Source organism: Gopherus flavomarginatus, chromosome 1, assembly GCF_025201925.1.
Source record: "Gopherus flavomarginatus isolate rGopFla2 chromosome 1, rGopFla2.mat.asm, whole genome shotgun sequence".
In the NCBI taxonomy this organism is placed as follows: Eukaryota; Metazoa; Chordata; order Testudines; family Testudinidae; genus Gopherus; species Gopherus flavomarginatus.
The window spans coordinates 316434979-316449504 of NC_066617.1; the positions used below are offsets into that span (position 1 = coordinate 316434979).

Consider the following 14526-nt stretch of genomic DNA (forward strand, 5'->3'; position numbering starts at 1 on the left):
CCCCCCGCCTTGCTTGCTCTCCCCGCGCTCCCCTGCCCCAGCTCCCTCTGCCTAAATGCTGGCGGTGACCGGGGCGGCTGAAGATCCGGCCACCGCAGTCGCTGCCAAAGAAAATGGCGCCCCCCAAACCCCAGAGCTCTAGGCGACCGCCTAGGTCACCTAAATGGTTGCACCGGCCCTGGTCTATCCACCAGCTATCCCTACTATCCAGTATATCTCCCAACTGGTATAGTCGCTGACGGATTGAATATAGTAGTGTGGCTAGTATCAATATGAGTACATAATTAAGTAAATAAGAATATTACATCACATCTACCCTTAAGAACACATTTTAACATGTATAACAACAATAGAGCTTTAGGAGACAGAGGTCTGGACTGGGGCTCAGGAGACCTGGGTTCAATTCATGGCTCTATCACTGCCCTTCTGGGTGACCTTGGGCAAGTCACTTCCCGCCTAGTGCCTCAGTTTCCCCATCTGTAAAATGGGGATGATACTGACCTGTGTAAAGTTCTTTGAGATCTACTGATGTAAATTGCTATGAAAGAGCTTGGTATTATTCATTATTGACAGAATGCAGTATCCTTCTGTAGCGATGCGGGACTCACTCCTGCGGTGCCTTCTGCTGGTCATCTTGGGAATTAGCTCTCCAGCCATTGGAGTGCCCTCTGCAGGCCAGTGTCCCGCTATCACTTGGCCTCCGTGTCCCTCCCGGACCCAGTGCCCCATTATCTGGGTTGTTGCCCTTTGGCAGTAACCCCTTTTTCTCAGGGTCTCCCCCTCCACTATCCCCACCTTGCCTCAGTCTGGGCTACTGCCAGTCCTCATCTAGGCCCCGCTCCCTGGGGCAGACTGGAGTGTAAAAGCCACTCATCACTGGCAAGGAGGGTTTGGACCTGCTGACTTTGCCTACCCCAGGCTGCCCTCTGCAAGCCCCAGTACCCATTGGCCTTCTGCTAGGCCACAGCCTGGGGTTTCCAGGCTGCAGTTCCTCTGCCTTTCCCCAGCCCTGCCACACTCAGGTGTCTTGTTTGGGTCCCTGCAGCCAGACTCTTCACCCTCCACAGGCAGAGGGAGACTGACTAGGCTTTTTGGAGCATGAGCTTTCGTGAGTGAATACCCACTTCTTCAGATGCATGTCACATGCATCTGAAGAAGTGGGTATTTACCCACGAAAGCTCATGCTCCAAAACGTCTGTTAGTCTATAAGGTGCCACAGGATTCTTTGCTGGTTTTACAGATCCAGACTAACACGGCTACCCCTCAGATACTTGACTAAGCTTCTGGCTCACAGCCTCTTATAGAGGCCAGCTGGGCCTGATTGGGGCATGGCCACAGCTGAGCCTACTTTCCCCAATCAGTTTAGGCTTCTTGCCCCAGCCACAGCCCTCTCCTGGGCTGTTTCAAGCCCTGCAGGGCAGGAGCAAGTAACCATCCCACTATACCTTCACATCCAGAAGATCCCAAAGTACTTTACAGACCCTCTCTAGGAATGTTAGACATCTCACCGTCTTCTTTTTGCAGATTTCTTTCAATGTTTGACACACATGATGCGCAGGTCATGCCTGTGATCTGCATAAAGCACTTTTCTGTTGTCGCTACACTGGGTGGCTTTGGACTACCGAGGTAAGAATTCTTTGGCTGGACATCGGACAAGTAGCCTTGATGAGAAGACTCAGAAACATTTTCTGTTCTCTGGGAAGCTGACTCCCAAGCATTAGGCTGAATTGCAGCGTTCCTGAAAAGAGGTTGATTCATATATTTCCAAGTGGTGGTATCTTGAATAAACACACCATGAACAGAATTAACATGGGTTAACAGACTATGATAAAATGTTTCAAAGAAGCAAATTGAAAACACATTTAACAACAGAAACATCCAAGATTTTTCAAATGACAGGGGATTAACTACCCTGTGATCTTGGCTTCCTTAGTCACAAGTAACTTGTTACTTTGGGGCAGATTACTAACACTGCATGACCATTTTGCTTTATTTAGTGGTAATCCATCTTTAATCAGCGAATGATCCCCTTCTATCTGTCTGTTTGTTGATATTAACATCTATCCTGAGGGTGACTTCGTGACAGTTAAAGCGTTAGAGAATTCAGTCCAGTTACATGTTCATATTGTCCTCATCTCCTTTCTTTCAGGACTCCAGCTCAGCACTTGATCTCTATCCAGGATTAGAATATGAGTGCATTTCTCAGCAGATAATCCAAATGCTGCTTCATAAATTGAGCAGCGAGCACTGGTGTATTTGATCCTGAGAGTTACTGAGCATTCACAAGTCACACTTTTTGTCAAGGACACTGTCAATACTTAGCATCCATCAGGATCAGGCGCAGTGGGATCAATTCCTCCCCTTGTTGGGCACTGAGTAGGCCACCTCTGTAGAATACCCAGATGGAGAATCCCCAACCCCAGCCAGATCCATAGACCAGTTCTTTACACTAAGCCAGTGAGCTGCTGAAGGAGCTGCTCCATCTATCTGGGTCTGGGAGGCTTCTGCACCCACACTAAGATCTACCCACAGACAATCTCAGATGCTTGAACTATTGATGTCACGTTCTAACTGGCTATTTTTTGCCACTGTCTCACAGTCAGCTGTAAGCGGGAGAACATGGTGGAAGTGAGGTGGAAAGAGTAGGGGCTCCTATTCTGGGGTTGCAATGGGGAAAAAATAGTTCAGGCCCTCTGGGCTGATGGAAGCAAGAGGGTGGAGGCTTGCAGGCTGCCCAATGCATGCTGAGGAGGAGGGCAGAGATATGTTGGGCTGTAGGGGGTGAGCTGAGATTGGGAAGAGGAACTGAGGAATGGAGTGTAGACAGAGTGCTGAATGACTTTACTGCTTATTTCCCTGCTTTTTACAGTTTGTGTTGATGTGGATTTTCAGCCTAGCTACCTTAAATCAAAGGTAACCAAAAAGTCTAGGTGGAGATGAATAATAAGTCTGCTATAAGCTTAAGCTTTCCCCTCCCCACACCTGGTCAGTTTGTTAAAATATCCATAAAAATTCAGACCAACTTTCTTATCCTCCCGCTCTGTTCATGTTACCTTTAAATGTCTGGGTTATTTTGTGGGTGTAGGTATCTGTTCCATGATTTTTAACTTTTTTTATTTTGCTAAATGAGTCACAAGTTAATAATGCAAAATATTTATAGCTAAAAGCATTTAAAATACAAACAAAACACAGTCTTAAAATATACTATCTACTGCCCCTTAAATACTAAAGCACAGTTTTCCCTACTCCATCCTGGTTTTACTTTATTTATTAAAATCAAAGTTTAATCAGTTGTTTAATCTACATTCCATACATTAAATTCTGAAAGAGCAGGATGACCTTAACCAAAAGGGCACAGTTTGTGGAAAAATAAGTAAAAAGTGTTATCGATTCTTTTTACATAAAATAGTTTAAACTAGCCTGCATTTTGTCTCATAGCTGGGTGTATTAACCAATTTTATACCATTAGATTTCTTTTAATTTAGGCTCTGTGTATGTTGTATAGCATAATGCTGAAAAACCAGTATAACGCATGTGTAAGAGCCTTAGCTACACAGCAAAAATAAATTGAATATATTCTTAAGGTAGTTTATCTATAAAATAGTATACAATTTGCTTTGAATGTAGGCGTAATTGTTTTCAGAAAGAGAAAAAGAGGGCAGATGTTGGTCCTGTGTCTGTGGGAAAAGAGTGTTCTTATCTCTGGTACAGAGTATAATTAACTCTTTTACATAAAATAGTTTAAACCAATTATGTATGTTGTCTAAATGAGGTGTATTAACCAATTTTACATCATTGGATTTCTTTTAAGGTAGGTTGGGTGTAGTTTGTATAAAATAATGCTAAAAAACCAAGTATGAATGTGTGTGAAAGTGGGTGACTTATAAAATAATATAAAACTAGTCTGAATTATACTTACAGTGATTATAAGATAGCCTACAAGTTGGCTTCAATGTATGCCTAATGGTTTTGAACACTCGGACAGGGGTGCGGGAGGTGAATGGTGCTATGTTTCTGTGTGTTCTATGTTTTACTATATTTTTGTTAAATTTATCTGTCCTTCAAAAACTTTACAAAATTTAAGAGACTTCTAATACAAGTTAAGCCATTATGTAAAAAGAGGAAATTTTATTTCTAGTCCAGAATTCAACAGATATAAGCCTAACTGCTAAATTTACATAGTTCTTATGAATCCACAGGCATACTCCTTTTGTTTGGTATTTTAGCTCTAATTTATATTTTAAAATGCTGTAATAAATAAAGTGCTGTGTTCATAATGACTTGGGAAAATATGGAGTAATTAAATATCTATGGATAAATCCATAAAGTGGATTCAGAATGGTAAAATGCATCACAATTTCCTATGATGTGTGGGTCCCCAGGAGGCCCGTTGGTTAAATACTACCTTCTGATTGGTTCAGCCAAGGAGGTGTGGTTTTGTCTCAAGCTTCTAGAACAGGGATTTCTGTTATTTGGGCAGTACCAATCTGCGGCATGAAATGCTTCCCTCTTCTCTCTGTTTCCTTTCTTGGTGGTTTAAAATTATTTTAGTATGTAATGAGCTCTATAGCTATAGTTTCTCTCTCTCTCTCTAATACTTTGGTATATTTGTGCATTTGCTAAACAAAGCTGAATAAACAATGTACTAATTGCATATAAAATATTTTCTTCTAAAAATGTGTGTGTGTGTATAAATACTTCGCCTTTCTGTCAGTAAGCCCGTGCATAATTATTTAATGTCTTTATTTAGAAAAGTATTAACTCCATAAAAAGTTACTCTCTAAAAGCGCATATTAAAAATGTATTCTTCTGCCATTCAGACTTTGCATACCTGTTCACTAGACTTTATGCAGAATTGCACTAAATGTGTAAAAAGCACATTTTCCGCTAAAAAATGAAGAAAGGGTATGAAAGCTATATTTATTCATTTAGTTCTAATATACCCAATAAAGATAAATTCAATTTTAAAAATAACCCCCCCACCACCACCACAATGGCCGACAGTGCCAAAAATTGATGTGTCCAAAAATAAGACCAAAGAATGGGACAAAGCAAAAAAGGGTGTGGAAACCTGTCAAAATTATGTGCTGAGTAAAGCAATAGCTTTTTACTACTATTATTCTTGCTTTTGAAATTTACCAAGTAAATGAGATTATGCACTATAGCAACATCTTAACCATTAAACTCATGTGCTCGACACAGTGCACTTGTTCTATACATTTATACATGATACTTCTCCCACTGAACATAGGTGCTGGAACTAGGAGTGTGGGGGGATGCTGCACCCCCTGGCTTGAAGTGGATTCCATTATATACACGGTTTACAGTTTGATTTAATGGCTCTCAGCACCCCCACTGTAACAAATTGTTCCAGCACCCCTGACACTGAAGTCAATAGGAGTTTTGCCATTGACTCACTGGAAGGAGGATTAGGCCCTTGGCATAACCATTCTACAGGTGAGGTACAGAAGATCTACTAAGGATACCTCTGCACTGCAGCTGAGAGTGTGATCTGCAGCCTATATAGATATATATGCGCTAACTTTACTCTAGCTGGCTGGCTGGCTGGCGCAGCCCATGTTTTCACTTCTATTTTTAGCAAGCTAGCTAGAGTACAGCAAGCGCAAGTACATCTACACCAGCTACTAATCATACCTCCAGCTGCAGCGTAGACGTGCCTTGAGATACCAGACAGCAGTTCCAGTGAGGGAAATAGTTGCTTTTAACTGCAAGATATTTTATTGAACTGTTTGTTCTCTGTGTGTATTATTTATACTCACAGCGGGTTGGTGGGTGGAGGGGAGAAGAGTGGAAACCTGTTTCAGTGGAGTGCAACTCATATGTTTTCTCAGGTTCTTTGCTATTTAAAAGCCACTATATTACTGGTTAGACTTTTGACTGCATACTGTAACTTAAAACAACTCTTTTGCCCAATAACGCACTCACTTGAATGTGGAAATAAATAAATAAATAAATATGGCCTGTATTATATAGGACAAGCCAGATCATAATGGTCACTTCTAGCCTTAAAAACAAAACAAACAACACACACACACACAATCAATTTTAAAAGTAATTTTTTTCACTTTCTTCTAGCTTACTTATAGAAAACATACAAGTACCTGTGAGAATGGAAGCATCAAATCCCATGTCTTCTATAGCATCTCTTAGCTCTTCTGAATTAGTTACAGCTGAATTGTAGTGTATGGTTCCAGTCCTTTCAGCTAATGAAACTGATATATGTTGTACCCCTTTCCTTTGGGACATTGTGCCTTCTATGGACTGTACACAGGACCCACAGGTCATTCCATCAATACGAAGTACAGATGTGCTTGTCAGCTGATCCCCAGAGGATGTGCTATGAAACTGAGGTGATGAAAATGCTTCCTTTGATAAAAGCTCTCCGTTATTTGCTTCCACTCCATTAGGGAGGGAGACTTTAAAGTTACCAGGTGGAAGGGCCTCAATGGCTTGTTGCAAAGATACTGGGGTAATTAGGTTTGGGTTAAATTGCACAACAGCATTTTTATGTTCCAATGACACACTAATACTTTGTACGCCTGGAAGACCTGATATATTTCCTTCGATGTTTTTGATGCAAGACTTGCAGTGCATCCCTTCTACTCCCAGTTTCATAGTAGTTGTACTATTCATTTTGCCCACCACTGGCTCCACACTGCTATTGTTCAAGGTGGCTAGAGTTTTCTTTGTGCATGTAGTCTGCAAGCGTTCTAGATCAATCATACCAAGCTTTAATGGGGCTTGCTTGCTCTTAATTGTGCTTTCATACCCCATGTTATCAATGTGTTTTTTGAGGTCTTCAGGTTGAATGATGTAAGGCTGGTAAGCAATGACTGCTTCTTGGTTACTGAGGGAGACTTTGATTCTCAGCACGCCATGTAGTTTTCCAATCTTTCCTTCGATGGTGTTGACACAAGATTGGCATGTCATACCTTCTACTCGCAGCTTCATTAGTGCTTCGCCCAAGGACGTCGATCTTACAGATGATGCTGTAGTTCTTGCTTCTGCAATGCTGGCATCAAAGCCCATGTCTCCAATTTCCTGGCAAACCTCTTGGGGGCCTATTTCTGACTGTATATATTTTATTACAGCATTGCTCTGCTCAAGGGAGACCTTGATGCTCACAATGCCCTTAACCTTGGAAATTCTGCCCTCTATCGACTGCACACAAGACTGGCAGGTCATACCCAAAATATTGACTGTGATGGTGCTCGTTTGAGGAAGCAGAGAGGGCATATTTTCAGCGCTCCTCTCGTAGCCGATGTTGTCAAAAGCAAAATTCTGCTTCATGGTTGGTTCCTGTACACAAGTAGCAGGGGAGCTAGACTTAGACAAAGCCTGAAGTATAAGAAAAATAAACAATAAAAACCTAGATGTAACTTCTCAGTTCCAAAATAGCAACATTCTACACAGGTGGAAATGCTGCTAAGTTAACTGATGCCAGGAAAATGCACAGGCCACAGAATCTCACCCACCCACTCCTGTACTAAACCCCTAACCTGTGTCTGAGCTACTGAAGTCCTCAAATTGTGGTTTAAAGACTTCAAGATGCAGAGAATCCTCCAGCAAGTGACCCGTGTCCCACACTGCAGAGGAAGGGAAAACCCGCCCAGGGCCTCTGCCAATCTGCCCTGGAGGAAAATTCCTTCCTGACCCCAAATATGGCGATCAGCTAAACCCTGAGCATGTGGGCAAGACTCACCAGCCGCACCCAGGAAAGAATTTTCTGTAGTAACTCAGGTCCCACCCCATCTAACATCCCATCGGGCATATTTACTGCTAATAGTCAAAGATCAATTTATTGCCAAAATTAGTCTGTTCCATCATACCATCCCGTCCATAAACTTATCAAGCTTAGTCTTGAAGCCAGATATGTCTTTTGCCCCCACTGCTCCCCTTGGAAGGCTGTTCCAGAACTTCACTCCTCTGATGGTTAGATGGTTCATCTAATTTCAAATCTAAACTTCCTGATTGCCAGTTTATATCATTTGTTCTTGTGTCCACATTGGTACTGAGCTTAAATAATTCCTCTCCCTCCCTGGTATTTATACCTCTGATATATTTATAGAGAACAATCATATCTCCCCTCAGCCTTCTTTTGGTTAGGCTAAACAAGCCAAGCTCTTTGAGTCTCCATCCTAGTAGCCCTTCTCTGTACCTGTTCCAGTTTGAATTCATCCTTCTTAAACATGGGAGATGAAAACTGCACACAGTATTCCAGATGAGGTCTCACCAGGGCCTTGTATAACGGTAATATCACCTCCCTATTTCTACTGGAAATACCTTGTCTCATGTATCCCAAGACCGCATTAGCTTTTTTCATGGCCATATCACATTGGCTGCTCGTAGTCAACCTGTGATCAACCAATACTCCGAGGTCCTTCTCCTCCTCTGTTACTTCCAACTGATGAGTCCCAAGCGTATAACAAAAATTCTTGTTATTAATCCCTAAATGTATGACCTTGCACTTTTCACTATTAAATTTCATCCTATTACTATTACTCCAGTTTACAAGGTCATCCAGATCTTCTTGTATGACATCCCGGTCCTTCAACTTAGTGTCATCCGCAAACTTTCTTAGCACACTCCCACTTTTTGTGCCAAAGTCAGTAATAAAAAGAGTAAATAAGATTGGTCCTTAATATCCTTGCTTAATTCACATTAGAATTAAACCAGTTATTTACATAAGTGGGTGCCTTGTTCATCTGAAGCAAAACTTCAAATCCATTCAAGTAATTTTGCCTCGTGGGCAGATAACTTAGGAATCCAGATGCCTGGGTCAGGCTCAAAATGGTAAAAGTTTAACACAAAGAACTCATTTTCCCAACCCCCATCGTCATTCCCTTTCTCCGCAACAAAAATCCTGTTTTAGTCCATTCTGTCCTTTCCAGGGGCAACTGGAAGTGATTGGAGGTTCAGAGGCATGTATGTGGTTTCCAATCCCATTTCAAAAAAGTAATTCAAAATAAAAGCTAAATTTAAATGACTGTGTTTCCCGCCCCCCAGCTGTTAGCTAAAAATACAGGCATGTGACGCAACAGAAGGAAAAGAATCCTTTCAGAAAGTTAAATAAGTCTCTCTTATGTACAGTACTGTCCTTAAGATATAGGATCAAACACGCCCATATTTTCATTTTGACGACTCTTGTTGAAAGGTTACAAAAATATGTAACATTTGTTTAAGGGCTCAAGGATTTTATTCTCTTTATAAAGATGTGATAGAATGAAAAATAAAGCGAGGCAGATGGGCATTAAGGAGGATTCCCAATCACTCATCTAACAAGAAAGTCTTAGTTACAGAGTTATAAAGCCCACTTTGTATATTTAAATATTCTTATGAGAAAATCATGTTCCGGTTACTTACATACTACAGAGTGTGTATGTTCTACATCCTTTGAGCAAGAGGTGTGCAACAGACAAAGGGCTGGGGGACAATCTTCCAGAGCTTTGCTCCAGTTTATAGGAGTCAGATGAAAAAACAGGCTGGGTGTGACCAATTTGCAGGGAATAGGTAACAACTGTGACAAGGTTACCAGCCTTCCTGGTTTTCCTGGGATTATCCTTCCCGCCCTTTTTTTTTTCATTTTGTTTTTGTTTGTTTTAGGGTAGCTGTCCCAGGAAATCTGCAAGTCTTCCTGGGACATTAAAATTCCTGGGTTTTGCCAGTCACATCCCTGCAGCCTCCCCAGCGCCTTGTGGGGCTCAACTCATAAAACGACAAGGGCCATGTTACTCCAAAGAAAACAGTTAAGGGCCGAACTCCCCCCCGGCCCTGCCAAACCCCCCCCCCCCCCCCGCACACCACCCAGTCCCCCCCCGAACAAACCCCCTGCCTCCCAAGCACCGCCCACCCTGTGGAAACAAACCCTCCTTCCCCAGCGCCGCCCCATCAAAACAACGGTATTGAACCTTAGTAATATGTTATAGGGGACCCCTAAGGTAGTATAATTACGATAAAAGAAAAATGTCTTTTTGCTAGAAGTAGAGTAAAATCTTCCCCCCACTTTGTAATCAATTGCCCTGTTGAATGAACGAGGTATGACTGAGGAAGGCGTGGAAGGCAGCACCTCCAGACAGCTGCAACCATTGGAGAGGGGATGGGAGCCAGACCAGATCAGTAGAACAGGTCAGCCACTGACTCCTCGCTCGCTTCCTCAGCCCCCCGCGGCTCACCTGCCCCCCCTGCCACTACCTGCCCGCTCGCCTCCTCAGCCCCCCCGCTCGCCTCCTCAGCCCTCCCCTCCTGCCACCAGCTCTCCTGCCCCCCCGCTCGCCTCCTCAGCCCTCCCCTCCCACCGCCAGCTCTCCTGCCCCCCCGCCAATGCCCGCCCATTCGCCTCCTCAGACCTCCACTCCCCCGGCTCACCTGCCCCCCGCCAATGCCCGCCCGCTCACTTCCTCAGACCCCCACTTCTCCAGCTCACCTGCCCCCCCCTTCCCTGGCACGCATACTCAACCCCCGTCACTGTCCGCCTGCTCGCCTCCTCAGCCTCCCACCCTCCTGGCCAGTGATGAGCTATCAAAATCTTAACAACTGGTTCCCTCCTCATCCCACAAGGGGGTCATGGCCCACTCCTGCCCCATCCAACCCCCCGTGTTCCTTGATGACCTCTGCCCCATCCACCTCCCTTCTCTGTCCCCTGACTGCCCCCCCCACCCCATCTAACCCCTCCTCTCATTCCTGATGGCCCCTCTGCCCCATCCAACCACCCCTTCTCCCTGTCCCTTGCCTGCCCCTGGAATCCCTGCCCCTGACTGCCCCCTGCAACCCCATCCACCCTCCCCCTCCTTCTTGACAGCCCCCCCGGGACCTTTGCCCCCATTCAACCCCCCTTCCCCCGCCCTCTGACCGCCCTGACCCCTGCTCAGCCTACTGCCGGTCTGGAGTCCCAGCAGCCAGCCCCGCACAGCCTGCTGCTGGTCTGGGGTTCTGGCTGCCGGACCCTTGCCAGCTGGGGTCCTGACCACAGGCACCGCTCAGCCTGCTGCCGGCCTAGGGGAACAGAACCACAGGCTGGCAGCAGACTGAGTGGGCTGGCGGTGTAAGATCAACATTTTAATTTAACTTTAAATTAAGTTTCTTAAACATTTTGAAAACCTTGTTTATTTTACAATACAACAATAGTTTAGTTATATAATGTATAGACTTATAGAGAGAGGTCTTCTAAAAACCTTCTAAAAACATTAAAATGTATTACCGGCATGCAAAACCTTAAATTAAAGTGAATATTAAATTAAAGAATCTATAAATGAAGAGTCGGCACACCACTTCTGAAAGGTTGCCGACCTCTGATCTAGCTTCAACTTCCAGCCATCGGATCTAGTTATATCTTTGTTTGCTGGATTGAAGGGCCCATTATCAAATATTTGTTCTTCACGAAGGTACTTACAGATCATGAGCGGCGGGTGAACCCCAGGAGGCTATCCCCTAGCCCAGACCACAAGGCCCCCCCCCTCCTGCTGAAGCCCAGAGTTCCCCCCTCCTCCCGGCATGGCAGCCAGCCCCCCACCCTTCCCACTTACTCCCAGGATGTCCAAGTGCCCCCAGTCCCGGAAAGCCGGGTGGGTTAGGGGCGGGCAAGAGTGAGGTGCCCCCCCCAGCCCTGGGCGAGCAGCGTAGCTCTCCCCAGCCCTGAAGAGCTGGAAGGGCACACAGTCCCATCCCCCACACCCCTGCGCAGGTTGCATGGCCTCCCTCCCCCAGCCCCAGAGCGCAGGCTGACCCCCATTAGCCTCCCAGCCCCAGTTCACAAGATCATCCAGATCTTCTTGTATGATATCCCAGTCCTGTGCTGTGGGGCGCTCTTCCCCAGGGCCCTAGGCTGAGCAGCTGGAGGGTAGTGGCTGCTGGCCAGGAGCCAAACTCTGAAGGCAGAGCTGCTGCCAGCAGCAGCGCATAAGTAAGGGTAGCATGGTATGGTATGCCACCCAGCTCTGAAGTCAGCACAGAAGTAAGTGTAGCAATACCATGACCCCGTAAAACAACCTTGTGACCCTCCTGCAACTACCTTTTGGGTCAGGACCCCCAATTTGAGAAACGCTAATCTCTCCCCCATGAAATCTATACAGTATAGCGTTAAAGCACACAAGACCAGATGTCACAGGAGGAGACCAAATTTAACGGTCCATTACAAGTTTTTCATGGCTGTGAATTTGGTAGGGCCCTAAACAGGGACATCCATCTTGTCTGAGTTTATTTGTCACCTAGCCTAGCTGCTGGGATTTTCAGATTGTTGCACAATTTGCACAGGCAAATTACAGTCTCTCCCCACCTCCCAGCCCAAATAATAGGAGGTGCTACCAGCTCAATCTGTAATAAAACAGCAGCCACTTTACAATTAAAAATGTCATTTTAATGAGTAAAATTTTTTTTTTTGGTTTGTCAGCCACGAGTGTCCATCTAGATATTTCTTTCCTCCCTTCACTCTCAACCTAGTGTAGTAACACAAAACAAAGGAAGACCATTAACAAGTAATAATAGCTGCTATTATTACTCACTGTTATTAGTAGCTAATAATAGCCATACATAGCTGTTACAGTCCTTGGCCCTTTTAAAAGCACAACCAGGAGCTCGGTATTATTCCATGGAATTCATCCTTCAGCAGAAGATGAATTTTAAAAGGCAATACCTCTATATGATCCTTTATAGCTTCAAAGCACTTTACTAACTAAACCTTGTTACATCTCTGTGAAGGAGGTACTGTCACCCCCATTTTACCAACAGGAAAGAAGGCAAAGAAAGGTTGAAGAAACTGTAGCAAGTCTTACTAGATTGATATGCCATATACCGCACATTTAATGCCTCTAAGGGCTCAGTTTAAGTTTAATTAAAAATAGATTACTTTAAGCAGCTTTGTTTAAAGCTTTTACATTGGTGCAGAGGCGGGAAGCCTCTGTGGTACATGTACTGTATTTCTGATCTGGAATGAAAAAAGCCTGACTGCATGCAGTTTTCATGTTTCTGGTATAATTAGTTGTACAGTATACTCAACATAGTAAATACCTGAACCAAGTTTATAAAAAGACCAGTTGGCAGAAGTAACCTAATCCTATGTCATGTTTGTTTCTCATATAATAGATGTTTTCCATAAAACAACTAGAGATAGTAAATGCCTTCAGATTTACTTGGTCTGTTCCTGATTGTCATTTCATTCTAGTTTGATGGTAATTGTTTAAGTCACTCTGAAACTAAACTATAAACATACATGGGTTTAAAAGATAAGTCATTAAAAATATCCTGTCAGTTAAAATACCAGACTATGAGTCAAGTTACACTGTTATAGTTTATGTGCACTTTAGTATTATGCTGTACCATCTGTATTTTTAGTAAGAATCACAACCGCATTTTACAAGTTCATTTTTCAAAATGAAATTGCACTTCCTCCTAATAAGTTTTACTGTACAAAACTATGATATAGTTACAGACAAGCCTGAGCGAGAAGGCAGTTGTGGCAATTGTGCTACCACGATCTTTTGCCGGTTTCACTGGTATAGTTATAGGTAAGTAACTTATCTATAATTACGATCATTTTCACTGTTCAGGCAATTTCTCTCATTCCACAGGATAACCAAACCACAAACTGATGCTTAATTTCTGAAATAAACGCAGCTTAAAAAGAAGGAAGGCGAGCATAGTATATGTATATGTTGTAATTACTAGGGATTCCCACTTCATATTATTCTAGGTAGAGCTGGCAATGACGCCTACTAGTTAAAGCTGCCTAAATATTTTAAAACTCTGCATTTATAGATGATCTTTCAGAGAATTTCAAAATACTTTGCACTTGTACAGCAATTTTTTTATGCGAGAAAAATCCAAGGATCTTACAGACATTGGTTATACATCACCACTCCTGGGATCATAACGAACTTTGAATATAAAGGGGTAATGTATCAATTAACAATCTATATCCAGTATATTTTGTTTTAAGCTCCAGTACATTTAGTTGCAAACTTACATTCATGCTGTTGACTTCTGATGCTCCCACCGAGTAGCTCTGTGAAACTTTCTCTTCTTTCTGAGAGCAGTCCCCTGCTTTTCCAGGAGATCCTGACTTGGAAGGTTCACTGACAATCAGTAGTGCAGGCACAGCATTAGATGATTGCCGCTTATGAAAAGTCACCAGGGTTACATTTTTGTTGTTTAAAGTAGCCAGGGTGGACTGGTCCCTTTTCAAATCACTGTCTGATTCCCTCTCCATTATCTCTCCAGGCTTCAAGTATTGTAACGCCAAATGGGAATTTTTAAGACATGTTATTCCATTAAATTAGCAGAAAAACTTCTCCCAGTGATATCCAGAACAAAAGTTCTTTTCCTCTGCATCAATGTTCTCCTCTTTTTGTGTTCATGGTGAACTCCGAATTCTAATCTGCCCCCTTTATATGTAAGTACCATGCTGCACTCAACAGTATACTCTTGCACCCGATTTAAACATTCCCCACCAATTGGCATCTCTTTGCACTCACCAAACTGCATGCAGCACTACTAATCTTTGCACACGGCTCT

General features: G+C 43.5%; 1 protein-coding gene across 2 annotated transcripts in view; it reads right to left on the minus strand.

The window, feature by feature from the left end:
* Positions 1–14526, minus strand: part of ATP7B (ATPase copper transporting beta) — an 84774-nt gene that overhangs the window by 34496 nt on the left and 35752 nt on the right. Inside the window, exons 1-3 of one of the 2 annotated variants that reach the window (XM_050947028.1) lie at positions 13979–14198; positions 6123–7359; positions 1509–1778 (exon numbers count right to left, since the gene is read on the minus strand). In XM_050947028.1, the coding sequence (XP_050802985.1) occupies positions 1509–1778; positions 6123–7359; positions 13979–13984 (1513 nt within the window). In that variant the 5' untranslated portion in view covers positions 13985–14198. Of the gene's footprint in view, positions 1–1508; positions 1779–6122; positions 7360–13978; positions 14199–14526 lie in introns of those variants that run through there. The other variant, XM_050947038.1, reaches the window with a different exon arrangement.